The following is a 21,370-nucleotide window of genomic DNA, read 5'->3' on the forward strand; positions in this document are numbered from 1 at the left end:
TTCCAAGGATATTTCGTATGATTATTCAATGCTCGCACTGTAAATAATTCTTCGAAAATCGAATATCTCAAAACTATCAAATGTTTCATTTATTAATTCACCCACAAAGTATACACTCTTACCTTATACCTTTAAAAATTGCTGAAGAAAATTCACTGCAACTAATCGCAAAAGTTTACATTGAATTAACTTCTTTAATTTGTTGGATCCCTTGTATGAAGGAAAAAAGAGCTGCTTCATTAAAGACCCTTCGAACTTTCTTTTATCCACCGTCTCTCGATCCTACCTCTAGGCTTGCAACTTTGAAGTCGAGCGAAGAGTTAGGGTCGCGTAACATAAAATAGTTGTTATTGTCGATCACTGCTAAATACGGTGCTTTTTATTTTTGCAGGAGAGCCTGGCAGCCACGTGTTCGGGAGCATCAGCGACGGTGTTTTCCACGGGAAAATCATTTCGCCTCGCGGCGGCGCGTGGTACGTGGAAAAGGCGCATTATTACTTCCCCCCGCACGAGATAAATGAGACGTTACATTCTGTGATATATCACGAAAATGACGTTGGTGACCCATATGTCAATCTTCGGAAAGGTACGTCCCCTACACGTATTTCTCTGTCTCTCTTTCCTGTCTCTGTCTCTGTCTCCTCTTTTCTATTATGCTTGTTCCTCTTTTTTACTGTAAACGATAATAAAAACCGTGGAAATCGCACGAAGAAACGTCTTCGCTCGACAGATGTACGCGACCACGAGGGAACAACACGCAACTCTTGGTAATACTTGAGCAATTCACTCGAAGTCGCGCGATTTATCATCCGCGATAATGAAACGGTATCGTTAATTTTAATTGTGCAGCTGCGTACTTCCACGCTCGGTCGAAAACGGTATTCCCGTGCATTAGAGGCGATAAAATGCGCCGTTTAAATAAGATTCATTAAAGTTGCGAGTACGCTCGATCCGTTTCGCATGGAGTTCTGTTCAACTACTGATCGTGGTTACCGATCTTCCGAAAATTCACAGCGTTTACTGGTGATCTAATAAACATCGAGTGCTTTACGACGCGTCTATGTTTTAAGTCTGCCTCAAAATCGTCTGCTTTATGATTCATTTCTCTTATGGATAATAACATAGAAAAATATTAGTCTCGTGAAAATGCATCTTTTTCTCGAACATGACCAGTTGGTTCTCGTTCGATTAATTTCCACAGATTTCGTAGAATTATAGTTGGTTGAAAATTACGATTGATTTTAGATTCCTTGTCGTTTAATGCGAGCTATTACCCTCATTAAAACGAGTGAACGTCAACGTCAAGTTGACAAAAGAATAATCGCGGCATCGATTGGCTGTTCGATCGATGGTAATGTTGATTATCTGCAGACCGCGTTACTGAATGTCGACGCAATTGCATCTGTAATGCGAAACAATGCAGGTGTGTAACGCAGGCGAGGTAATACCCTGTGCGTGGTTTCATAGCCGAGGCACTCGATGCTCTAATGTTCCATCGAAATTCCACTTCTGTTCTATAAACGCATCCTGGGAAGAAATAAAATGACCAGCGCCAGTCGAGCATAATCGATCCGTGAAACGGTATTATTCCATCAATCGGCTAATACGATACATTAAATCCCGATTTGATATTAATTATAACTGGATTTTGGCTCGAATGAATACGCGAAACGGAACGGAGGAGCGTGTGCTCGCGAGTTTTAAAACGGTTATCGAAATCGAAGCATTTTCTGAGAGAAACGCTTCAACGTTTATTACTGTCAGCCATGCAACTCATCCGTCGATCATCCCCAAAAGAAATGAAAAAAAGAAAATCAAATAAACCAATAACAATTCTACTAAAATCGAAAGCTTCTTTATAGAAAATTTGCCACGTCAATCTCTGTACAGTGACGTTTATTATCCACGCAAATACCACGGACGCACTTCGGTTTAGAGGAGTCGTAGATCCGGCAGGCAGGTCGCAGCGACGTAATATTCGCGATGGCGCCGCACGACCCTGCGTTTATACAGTTGGACGGACACCCCTTTGCCACGCGATCCTCCTGTGTCCCTCCGTTCCTCGAGCCGTCAGTCGAGGACGACAGTTTAGCCGACGTTACGAGGCATCCTTAAAGGTGCATCCAGCCGTGCACGGTTTTTAAACGAATCACCTTAACGACGGCACGCTGCGTGACCAAACTCCAACTAGGGTTGGTACCTGAATGGAGGCACAGTTTAGAGAGTCGAACTCGAACAGGTAGAATCGCTGGGACGAAAAACCTTGGAGGACTCGCGTGGCTCAAACTCGCAGTCCTTACAATAAAAATTTTAGAAATATACGTACTTTTTATATATTACAACCCCCGTTACTTCAATATTCCAATATTGTTTCTTCATAAAAAATTGCTAGCAAAAAAATAGATTGTTTAAACTATCTTCAGCTATTCCACGAGTGTACAAAACTCCATAAAGATGAGAATATCAGGCTTGCTTTATCCGCTGAACGAGGCTCGCCGTTTAAAACCAGTCCGCCATCATGCACGCGGCTTACGCCCTCCATCTAAAAGCGGTGTACACACGCATACGTAAATACGGTCCGCAGACGGTTGAAACGCGAATTTCACGCGGTGTTCGCGACACAATTACGGAAGAAAGCGGTCCATTCAGACGTGTGTACGAGCTGCGAGGGGAGGCAAGGAACAGCGGGGGTGTGGAAGCTGCGAATTAGACATCGAACGCGGACGTTGCGCAGTTCTATGGAAACGCGCGTGGATTTCTGCCAGCTCTGACAGCCTCCGTCGCGTTTACAGCGTTTTCTGCAAATAACCGTCGGTTAAATAAACAGTCGTCGTATCGCCGTATAATATTTATCGTTTCCCTCGCCCATATTGCTCCTCGCGGACGAGCCCCCTTTTGCCTGTTTGCACGCTGAATGCGGAGGCACACTTACGTACATCCTGCAGACGCGTAGCTATGAATCCGGGGCATTAATGTTCCGCGAAACTGGCGCAATTTCGATGAATTTTGCGGGATCCGTTTTATTCTGTTTGCGCCACAAGCAGAGATTTCTATGCGCCGTTAAAGCTTTACAGCCTTGAATCGTCCTCGCGCTTTGGTTCACGCGTGCATCAGCGTATTCGCGAAATTGCTCGTTTTCTGTTTTGCGTAATACCACATCACCGTGAATAGTGATTTTTAAGTAGTATATATTCTGTTGGGAATGGTTTGCTTTGAATATTTTTTTAGTTTTGAAATTCACTACATTCGATTTCTTCTGAGATTGGCTTCGACAATGGAAGCTTAGATGTGTTAGAACAATTTAAATATTCAATGATGTAAGTGTACGTTATTTGTGGTGCAGTTTTTCGAAACATAAATTTCGCATATAAAACGTGCTTATAACGCACCACCATTGTTGTTTCCTTTTATTCCTGTTCGATTTCTATCTCACGTTTGTGCAGGGCTACCGGTGCATGTTCTACGCGATCCTATCGCGCGGTTATTGAATTGAACAGATGTATCGTGGATAATTTCCGGCTTAACAATTAATGCTGGCTGAAGCCATCTGACATAAGCCGTATCAGTATGAAAGAATGTATTATCGTTCTATCAATATGATGTCTATATAACTTCATCGCATTCAAATGATATATAGCAGTGCAAACATTGTTGATCGCGATGCTACTGATATTAACAAAATTTCGAAGAAACCTATAAACCAGTTATCCAATTTGGTGCAATTCTTTTAACGAAGTCCATCACAGCCCAAAAAACAATTTTGCTAATTTTAGAAAATACGAAGGATACCATATACGAAGGATGAACATTACTTCAAATTTATAAGGTCACTATCCTCACTGCAAAGTTCGCAGGATCTAACCCTGCCACTCGCGAATGCACAAACAATTCGCACTCTAATTTCGCAGATCACTTTCAACTAATTGTCGATGCATTTCGACTGCAGTGTCGTAAATCCCGGTTTGTTTTTCACGGCGTCCTTAAATAAGATGCATCTTCGCCCTGTTCGATCATCGCTGGCCCATCGATCGCTCGCTATCGAGCGCAGATATAAATCAGTACCCAATTTGGCGAGTTTTGCTTCGATCGAAGGGACGATCTTGGGGTGGCGACGAACGTTTCCTCCTCTGTTCGGCTGCCTCGTGCAACGGTGATCGGCATTAACGCTATCGCGTGGATAGCATCAACGAAGGTAGCCAATATCGTCACGTCGAAACGCCGAGTCGTTAAAGCTCGTGGCTCACCGTTAGCCCGCCAATAAAACCAACGCCAACCACCTCAATTATCTCGGATACCCTTGACCAACTGGATTGTTGGTACCAGCGATATACGCCTGCTCTGTCGACTGAGGAAGGCTCGAGCGTGAACTATTCGAGAAGCTGCAACGATGATCGTTATCAATATATTGCAATGAAAAATTCTTGAAATGTGTTTTACTCGTAAACGAGTCGCTGATTGCAACTACATTTCGAGTGGAATAATTTCTTGGTAATTTATTGTTGAAATAAATTTTTTTAGTCGATTATTCATTCGCGAAAATAATACGTGCCACAGAAACGAAGCTTGGATTGTAATTTTATTATCGAATTACAACGATATCCCTTCGTTTCGATTACAAAGGAATTTATTTATTAATTTTCACAATTACAGTATGCAAAGTTCTCGTTTGTCAAAGAAAGCGTTCATTACGATATTATTAATATCGTAAAATTCGGAGCGAAGTATACCGTTCTGTAATGTATCCTTTCTGTCTTCCAATATATCCGTACTTTTAATATATTTTTAATACGAAACACGAGCGTGAACAGTATTAAAGACTGGCAAGCCTGCGAGGGCCTTTGTTTGTCACTTTGTAAGGGTGGAAAGCATAAGCTTCGTTTTTTGTCAATATTCACAAAGTCTTGTTCCTCTTTTAGTATACCTGTTCTATAAAAGAAAGTTCAGAAGATAGCACAGCTTTCTAGAAAGCCATTTTTTATAAAATCGCGCGCAAGACGTTATTTTTATACAACCTGTAATTAGTAACATACACGCGAAGTCCTTAATTTTATAATCCATAAGATTTTCCAATACATTGACAAGTTATATTCCAGATAAAATCCTTATTTATAATAATATTACAGAATCGCAATATTAGAAAATAAAATTCTCTTCCCAAATTATCTCACGCGATTACGGTAGAGCTAATAAAGATTGATTAAAATAATACTTAGCGTCAATTAATGTAAATAAAAGATAATAAGAGAAGTTCTACTAGAATTAACCTTGCGCAGCCACTTGGTTACAATGACTTAAACTGCCTCTAAGGCGTGCAAGATTTTTGTCTCGCAATCGTGACTACTCTGCATGTGGATAACATTATATAATTGGCATTAATTCGTTAATTTATACAATAGCCATCGAGATATCGAATTTAAGTAATGCTCGTGGACGAACAACTTTCAGAAATTACAATTTGATCGTTACGCTAGAACTGTAAACGAATGAAAATTTCAAATGACAAAATAAGAGATACTGCCAGTGTCTTTCGAATTTCTGAAATGTCGCATTGAGAGGCTGATGACACATGTAAAACAGAGAGCTCACGCGACGCGTGGAGGTCGATGACACGCGAAGAAATGGCAGCCTAAACGACGCGCGGTGGTCGCCGCTGGAGGACTTAATGAACATCCTTCGTTTAGAGCGCTGTTTCCCATGACCTATGACCCATCGATCCCGAAGCTGAATCGCTAAACGCCACGCGCTACTTCTCATCTGCACCGCGCCGTGTACAATGACAAAATTTATAGTATCGCTTTCATTGTTCCGAGTTTCAAAAGGCACCGACACCCGTCGCTTGTCGAGCTCAGACAACGAGCGGGATAAATGGCGGGGGCGCCGAGGATCGTCGAGGTGTGACGCTTTTAAAAGTAGAATTTTCAAAATAATAGATCGCGCTCGATGCCATAGAGAAAGAGGAAACATTAATAACGCTTCTGAAGTCTCGGTTCGTGGAAAAATTGATACGGTGTCGCGCGCTTACTATACAAACCGAGTCAATAAGAGTAGCTATCTGAAGTAACCCGTTTTATTTATCGCTCGAATGAAAAAATAACTCGGACGAGATTTATCGCGCTCGATCTGAGCTTGAAGAATGAACGCGCCACGCAGCTCTCTTAATTGTTCCCAAATGCGTTGAAATGAAAGATCGATCCCAAGATTTTTTTCTATAAAAGAAGCAATAATTTTATTCCGCGGATATGAAACGTTCATCGAACTCTCCAGGAGTGAATTGAATGAAAAAAAATTTGCTTCTGTCGTTGATCGTCGAGTTTAAAGCGAGCGTCGACGCGTTAACCGACTGACTCGGTGGAACTTCATTGACGATTCGCACTCTTGCCTGTTGGTCGGCCCTGTCGGCCGGGGCACGGTGAAAGAGGAAGTATGATTTCACACTCATACGTGTGCGGCTGACCACGTCCTCAAAATAATAGCATCGCCGTTACGGACGATACGATACCCAAGGGGAAGCAGTTAAGTTTGTCATTACGTGCCGCATTATGTCCGCGCATCCGCTTTACAGACGCGGCTCCCTGCATTTCGAAATTACGCGAATAATTAAACTGCCCATCACCACTTCCGCTCGGGCGCGTTATAAACGCCACCGGTTTACACGCTCGAGACATCGAGACACGTGTTTCGGCCGCGTTTTCGAATTGCCATTCGCGGTGCGTTACTTGCCACCCCCGTTCTCTTACTTCCGTTAATTGAACGGCTATAGACGAAGCTGGTGTGCAGCAGTTAATCGTAAAAGTCGCGTGGTAAATGTCGCAATTATTTCTGTATTTACATCTAATAATTAACGTAGGATGTTCGCGTTCTTTTTATTTTTTCGAAGGCGCATCCGGAGGGTGCGGAGTCACCGACGACATGGCCGAGTGGATGGAGCGAATCCAATATTCCGGCGAACCGGAGGCTCCTCCCGCGGTGACCGCGGACAAGAAGTTGAAACCGCAGCCGAAACCGTGGAACGGCAATCAGGAATCACCTGGTCACAAATATTCGCGAGAAGCTAACGAACCTAGTCATCGGAGGACGCGAAGAGCAACGAGGCCAAAGGAGGATAACAAGAACACTTGTTCCCTTTTCATACAAACCGATCCGCTCATATGGAGACACATATCGGAGCAGGTAAATCATTCAGATGTATGCTTGTATTTTACTAGCCATTTAAATTACCCCAAAAAAACACGATAAAATGAGCAATCGAAACGTTCGATCTGAAATTTATTGAAAAACTAATTATAAAATAAATAACCAAACACTTTGGTACCATATTTTTACCAATAATGCATGTAAATGTAGATTCAAAAATTCTGCTTTTAACTTTTTACACTTAACGGTAGAGAGACAATTTGATTTCGCACATATTTTCCAACTGAACGTCCCTGCGTTCCATTTCGCAAAGTCCCTTAACGCAGAGGCTCTTCTCGACCGCAGTCCCAACGAATAATCGAACTGGCCCATTTTTCGACCCCGCTTTTCAGTTGCACCACGACGCGGAGAAGACCAGGGAGGAGATCCTGTCTCTGATCGCGCACCACGTAACCGCCGTGAATTACATCTACAGGGACACGAGATTCGACGGCAGGATCAAGCACAGGAACATCAAATTCGAGGTGCAGCGGATAAAGGTGGCTAGCTCGTTTGTCGAATGTCTCTAATCGTGGCTGTTCTGTGCATCGTTCAATTCGATTATCCTGTGTCGACAGATCGACGACGATACGCCGTGCACGCCCCAGCAGACCTACGGCGATCCGAATCCCTTCTGCATGGAGAACATCGACGTTAGCAACTTTTTAAACTTGCACTCGCTGGGCAACCACGAGGACTTCTGCCTCGCTTACGTGTTCACCTACAGGTACGCGAATATTCGATGTATCGCAGGCCCAGCAATGGAAATAGGTGGCCACAATTTGGGGAACAGACTCGTAGAACAAATTCACAGACCTATATTATTAACAGAGACTTTACTGGCGGCACGCTTGGGCTCGCATGGGTGGCCTCCGCGTCCGGCGCTTCCGGTGGTATCTGCGAGAAGTACAAAACGTACACGGAGACCGTTGGCGGGATGTACCAGTCCACCAAGAGGTCTCTGAACACTGGAATCATCACTTTCGTTAATTACAACAGCCGAGTGCCGCCAAAGGTGTCGCAGCTGACGTTGGCTCACGAGATAGGACACAATTTTGGATCGCCTGTAAGAGTCGAATCGCGGACGAAGGGCGGTTTTTATCAGCCATGGCTACGATCGATCCTACTCGTGTTCGTAATCTCATTTTAATTGCGTTCTTTCGCAGCACGATTTCCCGCCAGAGTGCAGACCCGGTGGGCTCCACGGGAATTTCATTATGTTCGCGTCTGCGACCAGCGGGGACCGGCCCAACAATAGTAAATTCTCCAAGTGCAGCATCGGTAATATCAGTAACGTCTTGGACGCTATCGAGGATAACAAGAAGAGAAATTGTTTCACCGGTACGTATCATTTTAGAAGGGGCGATGTGTGCTTGCCATCGTTAACCCTTTTCAAGGTTCGAGAAATGGACTGCCTTTTATTATCAAAATAAATAGAAGAGTAAAAAAGCTCGTAATAACAACTGAAAAATAATTTGCTCACCTATGTATCTCACTCGATTAATAAGCATCTTTGATTCGATGATTATCAATTGATTCAGTTTTTGTTCTTATGAACTGAGAACTGTTTGCATTGTCTCCATCGAGGAGCCCTCGAGTTTGAAGACAAATTTTAAATGGTTCCCCTCTGAAGCCCTCTACTACAAAGGGTGAAACAGTAAATTTGAATTTATCCAATTACCACGCAGCCTCTGCTGGAGCGTTCTGCGGCAACAAGATCGTCGAGGCTGGAGAGGAATGCGATTGCGGGTACGACGACGACGAGTGTGTGGATAAATGTTGTTATCCGAGACAGGTATCAGAGCTGGATAAAATAAAGAACGAGACAGCGAAGGGTTGCACCAGGAAATATGGAACGCAATGCAGGTACGCGTTACTCGACGCTGCAACTTTGTTACTCGTGCTGTCTAACGACGAGTCTCACGAGCTGTTCTTATTGCAGTCCCAGCCAAGGGCCTTGCTGTTCCAGCGAGTCGTGTCAGTTCGTTCCGTTCTCTAGAAACGTTCAATGCAAGGCTGAGTCCGATTGCAGTTACAATTCAACTTGCAACGGGCGGTCCTCGGAGTGTCCTCCGCCGTTGCCACGAGCCAACAAGACCAGGTGTAACGAGGGGACTCAGGTAGAGAGAATTTCCATCTTTCTTACAGCTCGCGTCTTTATGTTTCGTTGAAATGTTGCATTTGGATATATCTGGGTTTGTAGCTGTGCATAAATGGCGAGTGCACGGGATCAATTTGCCTGGAGTGGAACCTGACCGAGTGCTTTTTAACCAGCAACGTGATCCCAAATATCGATAAACGGAAATTGTGCGAACTGGCCTGCCAAAATGGAACCGATCCATCGACCTGTCGTAGCACCAGCGAGTTCGCGGAAGTCGTTGGCCTGCCCGACGGCGGGATCAGCCTGCGACCTGGGTCACCTTGTGATAATTTTCAAGTGAGACTCGAATTCCTCTGCAGCCTGTTTTATAAATCTATTACACTGATTTTGTATTAACGATAATTAAATTCGTTCTCGCCAGGGATACTGTGACGTGTTCTTAAAGTGTAGAGCTGTGGACGCGGAAGGACCGTTGGCCAGACTGAAAAATCTTCTATTCAATAAGGAAACATTGCTCACAGTAGCACAATGGGTAACTGTAAGTGGATTACTTAATTTTATTTATTTCAATGAAACTTTGTTTTTTTACTTAAACGTTGATTGTTCGCGAAAGATGTTTTATCAGCGATAACAGTGTCGGATGACGATCCAACATTAACTGTTGATATTTTCAGGAATTCTGGTGGGCAGTATTATTAATGGGAATAGCCTTCATCATTTTCATGGGGTTGTTCATCAAGTGCTGCGCCGTTCACACTCCTTCCAGTAATCCTAAAAAACCACCAGCAAGACGTATCAGCGATACCCTAAGAAGACCCATGAACACTCTAAGAAGAATGGTACGTAAAATAAAATAAGGTCCAGCGTAGATTATAAGTAATTTCGAATAGTTCGATGCATTTAAATTTCGTTTGCATTTTCAACAGCGACATCCGCACGGCGGAGGTGGCGCTGGTCCGAGAAGTATACCACCCAGGCAAAATCAAGGCGGCCATGGTGGCACACGGGGGCCCTCTCACGGCTACGGAGAAGGTCGTGGTGCTCAGTATTATCCAAAAGGTAAGGCCACGCACCGAATCGCTTGCTTCTTAAACGCAGCTATCGGTGCTCGAATTTAATCCTCGTAAATGTTGCTCGTTAAAATACATACCGTACCGTCTGTATAAATTGGCTGGTAAGACACGGATTAAACTCGAGTTAAGAAGCTCGCTGTCGTGTATCTGTATCTGTGTGATCCGCAACTACATCAATGTTTTTTCCTGTTTGCATCTCCCTCGCATTGATTGACGCGCATCACTACCCGACACTATCGTTCTATGACCTACAGAGGTGAGCTGGGGCCTATATTCTATACCCTCGACGGGGGCAAATTCACGAACGGAGGTTCAACGTAGAGTAAAAACGTTCTCGATAGTTAACGAATCGTCTTGTGTTCACCTTCGCTGCACGTTCATGCATTTGCTCCTAACTCTCTTCTCATAACCATTCAACGAAAGCCATCGTTAAAACCTCCGTTTGATCATTGACAGCGTAATGGCGTGTACTAATTGTTCCGCTTTCGCATCGTTCGCATTCATCTCGATCGTATGTTTTGAAGTATGGCTTTTGAATGATTAGTGGTATTTCCGTAGACGTATCTTGGATCGTACTTGGAAAATATAAGTGCATGGTTGGTGCAATTGCTCAAGAGGATTTTTTAAAAAGTTCGTGACTTAAGTACGAAAATGTTTCTGGCCAGAATCCATCGTTCCTTTTTAGTATCGTAACTTCTCTCGAAATCTACATATATTCGAATAATCTGCGAAGAAGAATACTCCCTGAGACTTCGAAAAGTCTTCGAGCACCAATTTCGCAATTCGTATCGAAACACTTATATCCCCCCCGAAATTTTAGGTATCGAACAAAAAATAAACACGTAGACGCGCGAAATCAGAAACCAGAACAGTAAAAAATACAAGCACCCAGTGTAGCAGTCCATCCTATTTGGGCCACGAATTTCTCAAACGATCCTCGTAATTCGCTCCGACGATACCACTCTTTACTTACCGTTTGTCGTGCCAAGAACAGTGACTAACCCATCAAACAGTGACATAATTAGTCGTTCAGTTTGCTTCGATATTTCGTTTCACAATTGCATACTTTTTTCTAAACTTTAAGCAGGCTATCGCTCGGTTCCCACAGCTAGTGCGCCACCCAGCAGCAGCGCAGCACCCAACTACGGCCGGTCCAACCATCCCGAACTGTACGCCGGCGCCTATTCGGGTTCCGGTGGAGGCGGGAGGGCCTCAGCCTACGAGGTGAGGCATCACAACAAGGTGTGACGGCCTTAGAGGGCCACCACGGACGAGGAACGGCCTCGTCGTCGCACCATAAAATTGCCCCCCCCCCCCCCCCCCCCCCCCCCTCCTGTTTAAACGCTAAACTGTGAAACGAGCCGATTCACCCGACACGAATATAACGTCCACCCCTCCGCCCCGTAACTCGCGATCGACGGGGGGTTAACGGAATTACGCGCGTAGCCGTGAATCGAGTGCAGCACATTTTCGAAAGTATCCACGGCCGCTGATCCACGTTCTCATTTCGAGTCAGTTAACCGGCGTAGAAGAAGGGGATTGGTTCGGAATTTGTAAATTGGTGAAGTGTGTAATATACGACCGCGCAGTGGTGATGCGTCGACCGCTCGTTTGACGGCCGGGTTTTTTTTTGTCGAGCTAACATCCACGGGCGAAGGTACGAGGACACCCGACGTTGCGGAAACGAAACGGCACGAGGACGTGTTTGACGTGACCCACCTGTCGTGAGACTTACGAAACCGTTGAGAGTGACTTACCACACTTGTCGTACAATTTTATTGTAATTCGTCTTTTAAATGTTCCCCGCAGTTCCCTCCGTGTTGCCATTTTAAACGGTACCCGCGTCGTGATCAAAATTAGAAGGCTTTCGACGGGACTCCACACGCTCCACCGCCGTTTTAGAGTTTTTAATATCGAGCGTTTACGGGGATTTTCGTTTCTCTGAACGATGCCTGGATGTTCGCGCAGCGCGGGACGAACGTCGAACGTGTTCTCGTCGTTCGATGTACGAAGAGCGTTCGTGGCCAACGGTTGCAATGTAGCGTTTTCGTTTCGATTTCCTGCTCGAAGTCGAACCGCGTGTTATTTCGCTTCGGAAAGCTGACTTTTATACGGGAGACTGTTGGGCTAGAAGACGGGGGGACAGTCCAACGGGAGAACGGAGACGACAATATATATTTGGAATAAGTGTTAGGATGATAACCGTAATTTTTGAAAAGCTCCCGCTGGACGCGCCTTGCTCTCTTCTAACTCCTATACGAGATCGTAGTACACTTTAGTATCCATTACGGTGCGATTTTTAAAAAAGACAGATATCTTTTATTTCGAAGCTCCTCTGAATTGGTATCTTTTTATTTCTAGTTAGAATTTTTTTAAACATTTTCATTCTCCATTTTTTCTTTTTTTTTATTAGTTTACATTAATATAAGACTAAAGATAATTATGCCAAAATGTTTAATATGACTTCTTTTAACGCACGTATGCATAAGTTGTAGCCTTTAAGTACATACTATATAATTTTAAACAGAAGGTTCTTTTTTTCTTTCGTTTTAATTATGCCACCGCTTCCTGAAGCGAAAGAGCGCGTTTACCATTACCAAACTATTACAGGTCATTCACTTGATCTCTACCATTGTAGCATAATAATTAACGATACGCGTAATATTCTTATACTAATTTTTATTAGCCAATTGAGACGAGACAAGTTGCGAGAGAGAGACTATTGAGAGACGGTAGAGGGGAAGAGTAGCAACGGCAACAATTTTTTTATAGCGATATTAACATTAACGATTACTCCGATGAGAATGATATCGAACGCTATCAATTTTATTATACAATTATCCTCTCCTTATTATTATTATAATGTTATGATTATTATTATTATTATTATTACTATTATTATTAATTAGTTACCTATTGCAAATGATAATTTATATCCGCTACCGCGAATGTTATATTTAAATGTGGTTTTTAAATTGCAATTATATACCACGGGGGCTGTACCGTAAACGCGCTTTAAGCAAACGCGCATAGCGGACCAAAGACGAGCCCTCCTTCTCAAATTGTAGGCATGTTTTAATACGCACGGGGCTCAAACAGCACACTTGTAGAATGCTGTGCAACTCGTATAATACCACAAAGAAAGGTTCCACGCGTATCCGACCGCGAATCGACGCTGAATCAAACGTGATCCACACCCACTTCCTTTCTCGAACCGCCAAAACGTTACGCACGATCGACTGAATCGTTTTACTCGTCCCTTCGTCAAACCTTCTTACGTATCAGACTCATCACCCCCGATCCACCAACCGCGCGTAGCTCCATTTCGAGGTGACACAACTTGGAGGACGCCTACGATTGCGATCCTGAGCCGAGTAAACCGTTCCACTTCACCCAATATCCTCGACGCGGATCCTCGAGCATTAGCAAACGGTTTTTCGTTCGTTTCGAAATTAAACGTGTCTTCTATTCCTTCCCATCGCGCGTTTTAAGAAAACAAAAACCTATATCACCGCGCGTACTGTTCGACGTTAGGGCGACCGTTTTACCGATCGCGTAGATTTCGTTTAGACGACGTCCCGGAGGAATTCGACAGTTTTAAATACTATATACATTAGTCGTGAGTCGAGGCAGAAGGAACACTTACAGGGGCAAAAGAAAAAATGAGATGAGACGGGAAACGGTGTCTGCCAAAATGAACAAAATAAAAAAAGAAAGAAAAGAAATGAAAATCGCATGAGATACGAGAGCTCGCTGAACGCGTGAAAAATGTACAATAGTGATTATGAAAGTGAATTCGTGCGAGGGGCCTGATGCGCGAGAGACGAGAGAGACGGATTTCGATGGACGGCGGAGAGAGTGCGGCGGATGCGATGGCACGGCGAGAGAATTTTTTTGGGCGTGCAAGGGTTTGAACGAGAGTGTTGAAACTGTGTACATATATTGATATTATACATATAAATATAAATATACATAAACGATAATTATATAACTATAACAAAAAATGGTAAAGCGAATACAAACAAACAAACAAACAAACAAAGGAAAAAAAAAATACTTGTTTTTATATCAAATCTGTATTATAGCGAAATATTATTCTGTATTTTGTAATCGGGACGGAAGTTCTAAGGATGACAAAGCGAATGCCTGTACGTGCGTGTAATCGAGCCCTTAGCTTTATTAAGGTGGCGAACTTTTTAAACGACGATCCGACGCGGACCCTGGACGGATCGTTCGGTGTAGATTATTTAAGGGCGTTTCGAGGTTTCTTGCGTATAGATGCAAAACGGGATTCCGTTTGGTCCCATTCGTAACCGCTCGTCCGATTGTTGTGACCGTTTTAATTTTAATCGTTTCTAAGCGCGATCCGATCACGATCGATTCATGGCGAGAACTCCCCATGAGCAACGATTTACTGCCATTCGTCGCGTAGCGTGTAGCGGTGGAGAGGTGAACCGAGAAACCGGAAGGAAACCGGTTGCGCTGTTAGGAATTTATTCAGGATGGCATCGACGCGGACATTGTTTCGATTCTATCGCGTTGCACGATTTACGGACACGATTCTAGATTGTCAGAAATTTAATCCACGAGGAAGAGGAACCGTAATTTATCGTTTTTAGCATGATATTATTGAATTCTCCTGGGAATCGGGTGTGTCGACTGCCATTTGAACAACAATCGCGATTCTAGTACGTCAGATTTTAGTCCCGTAGACGAGTCGATCGATTTATTAGTATCTTTTATAATTATCCTTGCTTCCATTTCACTGCCATAAAAGAAACAGTTCAAACGACTGAATACACGATCGATGGAGGAGAGAAAGAAAGATTAGTGGTGTATCGTTTAGATGAGAGGAAGAGAAGCCTAAGACGAGCGTGGAATGGGACCAAGTTTCTAATATCTAGTTGACAAAGACGTCGCTTGCCCGTACGAGGAAAGAGCATAACGATTAAACGAAAAGAGAAAAGGAAAAAAAAGAAGAAGAAGATGAAGCAAAAGTACATTTTCATTTATCATTTGTCCCCGTGAAGTCTCTACTACATATGCTTAAGCTTATTCGTTTCTGCGCCGTCTGGATTAAGATCGAGTTCTGCGTATATAATTATTATTCGATAGCTGCGCGTTCCGCTGCACTTATTTGTGATAAACGTTAGTCGCGTCGTTCGACGCGAGTAAATTCTTCGGCTCGAGGAGGATTCGAATGTTCGCAGGATCAGCAATCGCGAGCGTACCTATCTTAATCCAGACCTGCGTCACCGTGACGCGATGCACACTACTTTTATCACTTGTACATAATGTTAGTAAGGAAGAAACAAAAAGAAATCGAAGATTATATTTTTTCTATCGATCCAAAAAAATGTGGTGACCTATCAACATCGTGCATCCGAAATTTATCGTTTCGTCTACCAATTATTAATGTTACTTCGTCTATCCGTTCCGATCTGATTTGGCTAAGACCTGTACTGTCATCTCGTTTCACCAACCAATCCGTAATATGTATCTACGTGTAAAGTGTTGCTTGGATATCACAAAATCACCAAGTTGCCTTTATGTTTTACGTGCCGTAGTGTTCCGTTTCCGTTTCTCTTCATTTCGTTCCCTTCCTTCTTCTTTTTATCTCCCCTCCTCGAATTTTTCTTCGAACTCATATCCCCCGTTCACAGTCACAATTTTTCCACGTCTACGTTTCTTTTTTTTTTTTTTTTTTTTTATTGAGATATTGACACGCGTTTTATCGAGCATGATACTGACCAATCGCCTGAACGTAGCTTCAGACCACCACTCTCTCTTTTTCCCAAATGTCTAGAACGCGCGGCGAGTGTTTTAAAAAGTATTATAAATAAAAAGGAATCTGATTGTAAATCTCTTGTGTTATGTTAATGTGATTAAAGAAGAAACAAGAACATTGTAAAGAACTAAATAAAGCATACATTTTACATTTAGACGATCGTGTTCATTCACGCGCCTGCTACGTGATCGATAATCACGCGTCCGCGTGCGTTACAGAATGAAAACGCAATTTATAGATACTTTTATTTATTTTATAAACTATTTGTAAAAGTTACAATTGTACATTAGAAAATGTAGCAGATTGAATGATACCTATTTTACGATACGTGTGTATTTCGATTCATAGACAGATAGCATTTTACAATTCACCTGTAATACAAAACATTCCTTACAGATAACGTATAATAGAATACTGAAAAAAAAATGCATTATTGTTGGCTCATCGGATATTCAATACCAGGTATCAAATACAAAGTGGAAGGTACACTGCTCTATACAAAATGCATTGCTTTAAATAAATTAGCGATATCTCGTCCCTTCAGGCGTCTTAAATACATCCCAAAACAAACTTGCACCCCGAATAGAATGTGTTCACAGAACTCGATTCGATTTAAAGCAGCGTGAGGAAAAGGAAAAGATAAAAAGAGGAAACAAAGATAGTACTAATTACACTCTTCGCGGACAAAAATGTGTTCGTGCCACTTTCATCGTGTTTTCTTCTTCCCTCTCAAACGGTTAATAAAAATGTTTTCGCCTCCACGTTCGATATAATGGACGTAAAAAAGAGTGGCACTGAGTGGCAAGCTAGAGGTACACATTTCCCCACCGGTGGTCTTACGGCTGCGAATGTTCAAGCTTGTACACGTCGTGATATGCATTACGTATCAGTGCATACGGGAAGCAGCTCTCTAGCAGATCCATTGTTAGAAACGGCGACTCTTGGACTATCTGGTCCAACAAAAGGTACACGGATTCTCTGTTCCTGATCGCGTCTTTGTCCGCTTCCTGACCTAGTCTGAGCAAGCTGGACGACGCCAGAGCGAGGAACTCTTTCATACGGTCCTCTATATCGTTCTGCCCGCAAATGGTGAACAGTGCACCGAATATATTATTTATCGCAGTCGCCATACAGTGTATGTTGTTAGAATGTCCCTCCAAGGACGCCCTGTAGAAAGAGTTCTCGTTGCGAGCCAATTTTGGGATGGAAACAGCCACGAAAACCATTAGCAAGCACACGAGTAAGTGCTCGTCTTCGTCTACTTCTGCCTTCTGGTTTCTCAGCGCTGTAGTCAACGTGGGGTCGACCTTGCAAGTCAAACCAGCCGCTGAAGTCATCTCAGAGACCACGCGCATAGGATCGCCGGATGGCAAATGATGTCGAAAGTCCAAGATCGAGCTGAGTAAAAACGGTATACGTTCCTCTAAAACGTCGACCAACGCGGACTGAGCCAATTGTCTGAAGCTTAATATCACACCTATTATCGTGACCCGTTGGAGCACGTTGTCCACCTGTTGCAACCTCTTGAACTGTTCCTTCATTATCTCAGGTTTATCGAAATTCGTTCTCAGCGCGATAAGAACGTCCTTGTTGCCAGCGACCAGCTTCTTCAGCTGCTGCACTTGACTGGCGATATGCCACATCAGGTTCTCGTTCAACATCTTCATACCGTACGGACCAATCAGTTCAGCCAGCGCTCTCAGTTCATTAATGTCTGAGAATTCCTCCGCGTTGAATGGTATCGCGCTCTCCACAGACAAACTAACGAACGCTCGTTGATTGCTGGAGTAACAGATGTTCCCAGTGCTAACTCGTCTGAGCAGAACGTCTGAATACCATTGCGTGTACAGAGCTGCGATGGTCTTCTCACCGTGGCTGTCGAACTCTTGCGTTTGTTGAAGGAGCGCGTTGTTGAACACGCGTGTGATATCTATGTGCACGTAATTCTCGACTGTCTGGAGGACGTTCATGTACGATCTAACGCTAACGAAAAGTTCTGATGGTTTCGCAATCTCACTGGTGTCCGAATTGTACATGACCATGCCAACAAGTGCTCTGGCGAATCGCGATTCTAGATGCTGATGCAAGTATTCCCTTGGCGCGAATGTGTACTCCCACACGTTGATGGTTGGACAGTAGTTGATGGCGTAGCATAATTCTGTTAACGCCATGTGAAGCTTGTCCATCGTTTTCAGCTCCTCCCTGGTCTTTCTGTAACTTTCCGCGCCCGGCTTGTGAATCTCGTACATGTTCTTCTTGTTCTTGTCCTTCTTCTTCCGGTTCACAACTTGAGAGATCAGTACCGCGCAGTGTTTCGGTAGTAATTTGTCGCTCATGTTGCACTGTTCATCACAGATAGTGGTAATAATATTTTTAGCTTCTTTGGCCATTTCGTCCAGAAACATGTTGACGACGGACAGACTTCTCTCTCGTATGTGGTGACGCTCCTCTGGGCACAGCTCGTGCGTGCAACTTTGAAAGTGGCTGCATATCAAGGGGAACGCGACGATGTATCTATTCTGAGCGGGGAACTCCAAGCACATGTGAAATTGATCCTCGAATACTTTGCTGTAGAAGCAGAAGATCGACAGGTCGGATGTTTCGACTAACATTTCGTCTAAATTGTCCACCATCTTGGTATGGAACACCACGGTATCCATGAATGATGCCAACTCTCTGTTGTCAGCCAGATTCATGTTGCATTTTGCGATAGACATGTACGCCTGCAGTCTGAACCAATCCAATCGAAACGCACGAAAATCGAACAGTTCGTTGTCCTCCACTTGTTTCACCGTCAGACTAGCTATCTTTGAACACATATCGCTAAGAATCGCGCCCTCGTCTTCTGGACAAACTGGAAGATTCTGTATCATTTGATCCAGTGCTGGTGCGTCAAATCCTGACAGAAATTGCACGTAGTACCTTTGAAGCACTTGCGAGTACTTCTTCACCAACGCTCTCAATTCTTCGCAGTGGAACAATAGTTCAGGCAATTGTCGATCTACTAAATCTTCGTTTTTACCTTTGCTCTTCCCTTGGGTTGGAAGATTCACACTGTGTCGTAAAAGCCATAGAACCTCGTCTCTCGCGTGAGAGAGCCCCATCAAAACTAAGAGCGCCTTTGGGCCCAAAAGACCGGGTTGATCGGTCAAAATTAAACCCAGCTCTTTCAACGCTGTTCTCAGAAATTTTCTTCTCTCTCTGTGTCTGAGAGCAGCTTTCTGTGTCGCTTGACTGTAACATTCCTTTACCTCGGATACCCTTTTACTGTATCCCTTTATACTTTCGAAGAACGTTTGTATGTACTGATGTATATAAATCACTTCGTCTCTGAACAAGGCGAGAACCCAGCCTGATTCCAAGGCTGTGATCCACAGTTTACTGGGCTGTTCGTGGCTTAAGAACGAGTGACACAGCGTGAAACCCAAGATGACCCATCTCTCTATTCTATCCAGACTCAACGTCTCGCAAGACATAGTGTCTGTTGCTGCTGCTTTGAGTATCTGTCCGGGACTACCGACAAGACTGAGCTTCTGATCGGCTCGCCACGTGTCCGCGGACAAATTTCTCTCGGGATATATAGGCCACAACGAAGTGAGAGCGGTTTTCAATAATTTCGAATGGGGAACAAATTCTTCCGAGAGTTTTTTTAACGGCGCGTCGTAATCCATGATCATTTGCCCCAAACGGGGGAAACTAGGATCAGATTGGTTGTGTACCATTTCGTGAGCAGCGTTAAACAAACCCAAAACCGCCTTGCGATCTTCCACTTGCGACAGAAGTATCATTAGACTAACATAAGTAATGACCAGATCCAAGTATCCTTTTGTTAAGTCAAAATTTATCGTTATGTCCATATGTACACCACAGGCATCCATTGTTGTAAGAAGCTCGCAAACATTATCTTTGAAGTCTAGTAGATCAACGAACGTGTAGTAATATAGGGATAGAGATTTAATGATCTCGTTGCGAAGATTCGTGATAGTTTGGAGGCTTTTGACGTCGATGTTGGGAAACTTTCTGACGATTGTCTTAATAGAGGACTCTAAACTTTTATCCGATAGAAAACCAGGCTTCGACTTGGCATCACCGCATGCCTTCTTTATGTTATAAATGCGAGTCAACATTCCAATACCTCTGTCATTTAAGATAGTTAGCTTCTCGGCTAATTTTTGTTGACTAGGTACAACTGGTCGTGCCATAATTGTATTGTACTGTTTTTTCACGAGGTCAACATAACTCGTCCACTTCTTTGGCTTTAAATGACAGGAGACCCCACCCCTGGCGGTAAATTGCTATTACCGGATGCGCCTAAAATAGAATGACCTCCTGTTCCTACGAAACAATATCATGTATCAGTCATGCCCATATTATCAAGTAATATACGACGTTTTAAAAGGCATACCTTACCTTCTTTACTGTTACATGTTTAATACGAATCAATGACATCATAGAACGAGACTTCTGTGTATACGTTGCGTATTACGCGAAGTGTGCACTGCTTAACGGGCAGTGTCACCAACAGTTACCATGTCACTAGCGTTTCAAGCGTGGAGAAGTTACTTTAGTCTAGGGAGGAAATGAAATTTCGTCCTTCTATAGAACAAGTGCTGCACCACGCGACCATTTCTAACAAGAACCACTTTAGTAGGAATCTACCTTATTGGCTCAACCATCGACGAGATATAGAAAGGATCGTTCACCCAATGCAATTTTAAGTTCACGGAGATCTGGGGCCTCTGTACCATTTTAATGTGATTCCCTACGTTACCGATTCGACATAGAATAGTTGGGATAGTGCTTTATCACTCGATGGGATATTGTATTCATCAAAACTTAGAATGATTCAATAATTAAAGTAATGTGTCGATCAGGTAATCGTTCTTTCTACTCTCTGAAGTTATGTATTTAGTTTTACTCAGTTTCGTGTCACACACGACATTACCGATTTCTATTGGAACAAAACTGCAGCGCAATCCATTGACTGCATTCTTGCTTTCCTTCGAAGATGCCGTGATAAATGATATTCTTATCTCTGACACAACATTCTATGCCGCAGATTGTAGCGACACGCGTAGACGTCTATTACTAATCGACTTGTTTGAATTTTTGATTTGCGAAGTGACTAAACTTCACTAAAATAACCGCTAATGATAATGTTATGCAGTATAGAATAATGTTAATGCAAATATAACATTATAATTTATTACTTTGCTTTAACATTTCCTCTTTTTA

The 21,370-nt window shown here is 43.3% G+C and overlaps 2 protein-coding genes across 4 annotated transcripts in view; one reads left to right on the forward strand and one right to left on the reverse strand.

The window, feature by feature from the left end:
• Kuz (zinc-dependent metalloprotease kuz) overlaps window positions 1–11,652 on the forward strand; it is a 113,448-nt gene extending 101,796 nt beyond the window's left edge. Inside the window, exons 3-15 of one of the 3 annotated variants that reach the window (XM_076902985.1) lie at window positions 392–586; window positions 6,878–7,170; window positions 7,527–7,673; window positions 7,752–7,900; window positions 8,005–8,239; window positions 8,340–8,514; window positions 8,862–9,039; window positions 9,116–9,293; window positions 9,377–9,610; window positions 9,696–9,812; window positions 9,949–10,113; window positions 10,201–10,333; window positions 11,432–11,652. In XM_076902985.1, the coding sequence (XP_076759100.1) occupies window positions 392–586; window positions 6,878–7,170; window positions 7,527–7,673; window positions 7,752–7,900; window positions 8,005–8,239; window positions 8,340–8,514; window positions 8,862–9,039; window positions 9,116–9,293; window positions 9,377–9,610; window positions 9,696–9,812; window positions 9,949–10,113; window positions 10,201–10,333; window positions 11,432–11,595 (2,363 nt within the window). In that variant the 3' untranslated portion in view covers window positions 11,596–11,652. The remainder of the gene's footprint in view (window positions 1–391; window positions 587–6,877; window positions 7,171–7,526; window positions 7,674–7,751; window positions 7,901–8,004; window positions 8,240–8,339; window positions 8,515–8,861; window positions 9,040–9,115; window positions 9,294–9,376; window positions 9,611–9,695; window positions 9,813–9,948; window positions 10,114–10,200; window positions 10,334–11,431) is intronic. The other 2 variants (XM_076902986.1, XM_076902987.1) reach the window with 2 other exon arrangements.
• A 5,194-nt stretch (window positions 11,653–16,846) lies between these two features.
• Hem (Nck associated protein 1 Hem) lies at window positions 16,847–20,633 on the reverse strand. The gene is made up of 2 exons (XM_076902346.1): window positions 20,546–20,633; window positions 16,847–20,470 (listed from the first exon to the last, which is right to left on the reverse strand). The coding sequence occupies exon 2, from the start codon at window positions 20,335–20,337 to the stop codon at window positions 16,972–16,974; it is 3,366 nt and encodes a 1,121-aa protein (XP_076758461.1). The 5' UTR covers window positions 20,338–20,470; window positions 20,546–20,633; the 3' UTR covers window positions 16,847–16,971.
• Between the last annotated feature and the right edge of the window lie 737 nt (window positions 20,634–21,370).

The sequence above is a fragment of the Xylocopa sonorina genome, chromosome 10, assembly GCF_050948175.1.
Source record: "Xylocopa sonorina isolate GNS202 chromosome 10, iyXylSono1_principal, whole genome shotgun sequence".
NCBI classification, from domain to species: Eukaryota; Metazoa; Arthropoda; class Insecta; order Hymenoptera; family Apidae; genus Xylocopa; species Xylocopa sonorina.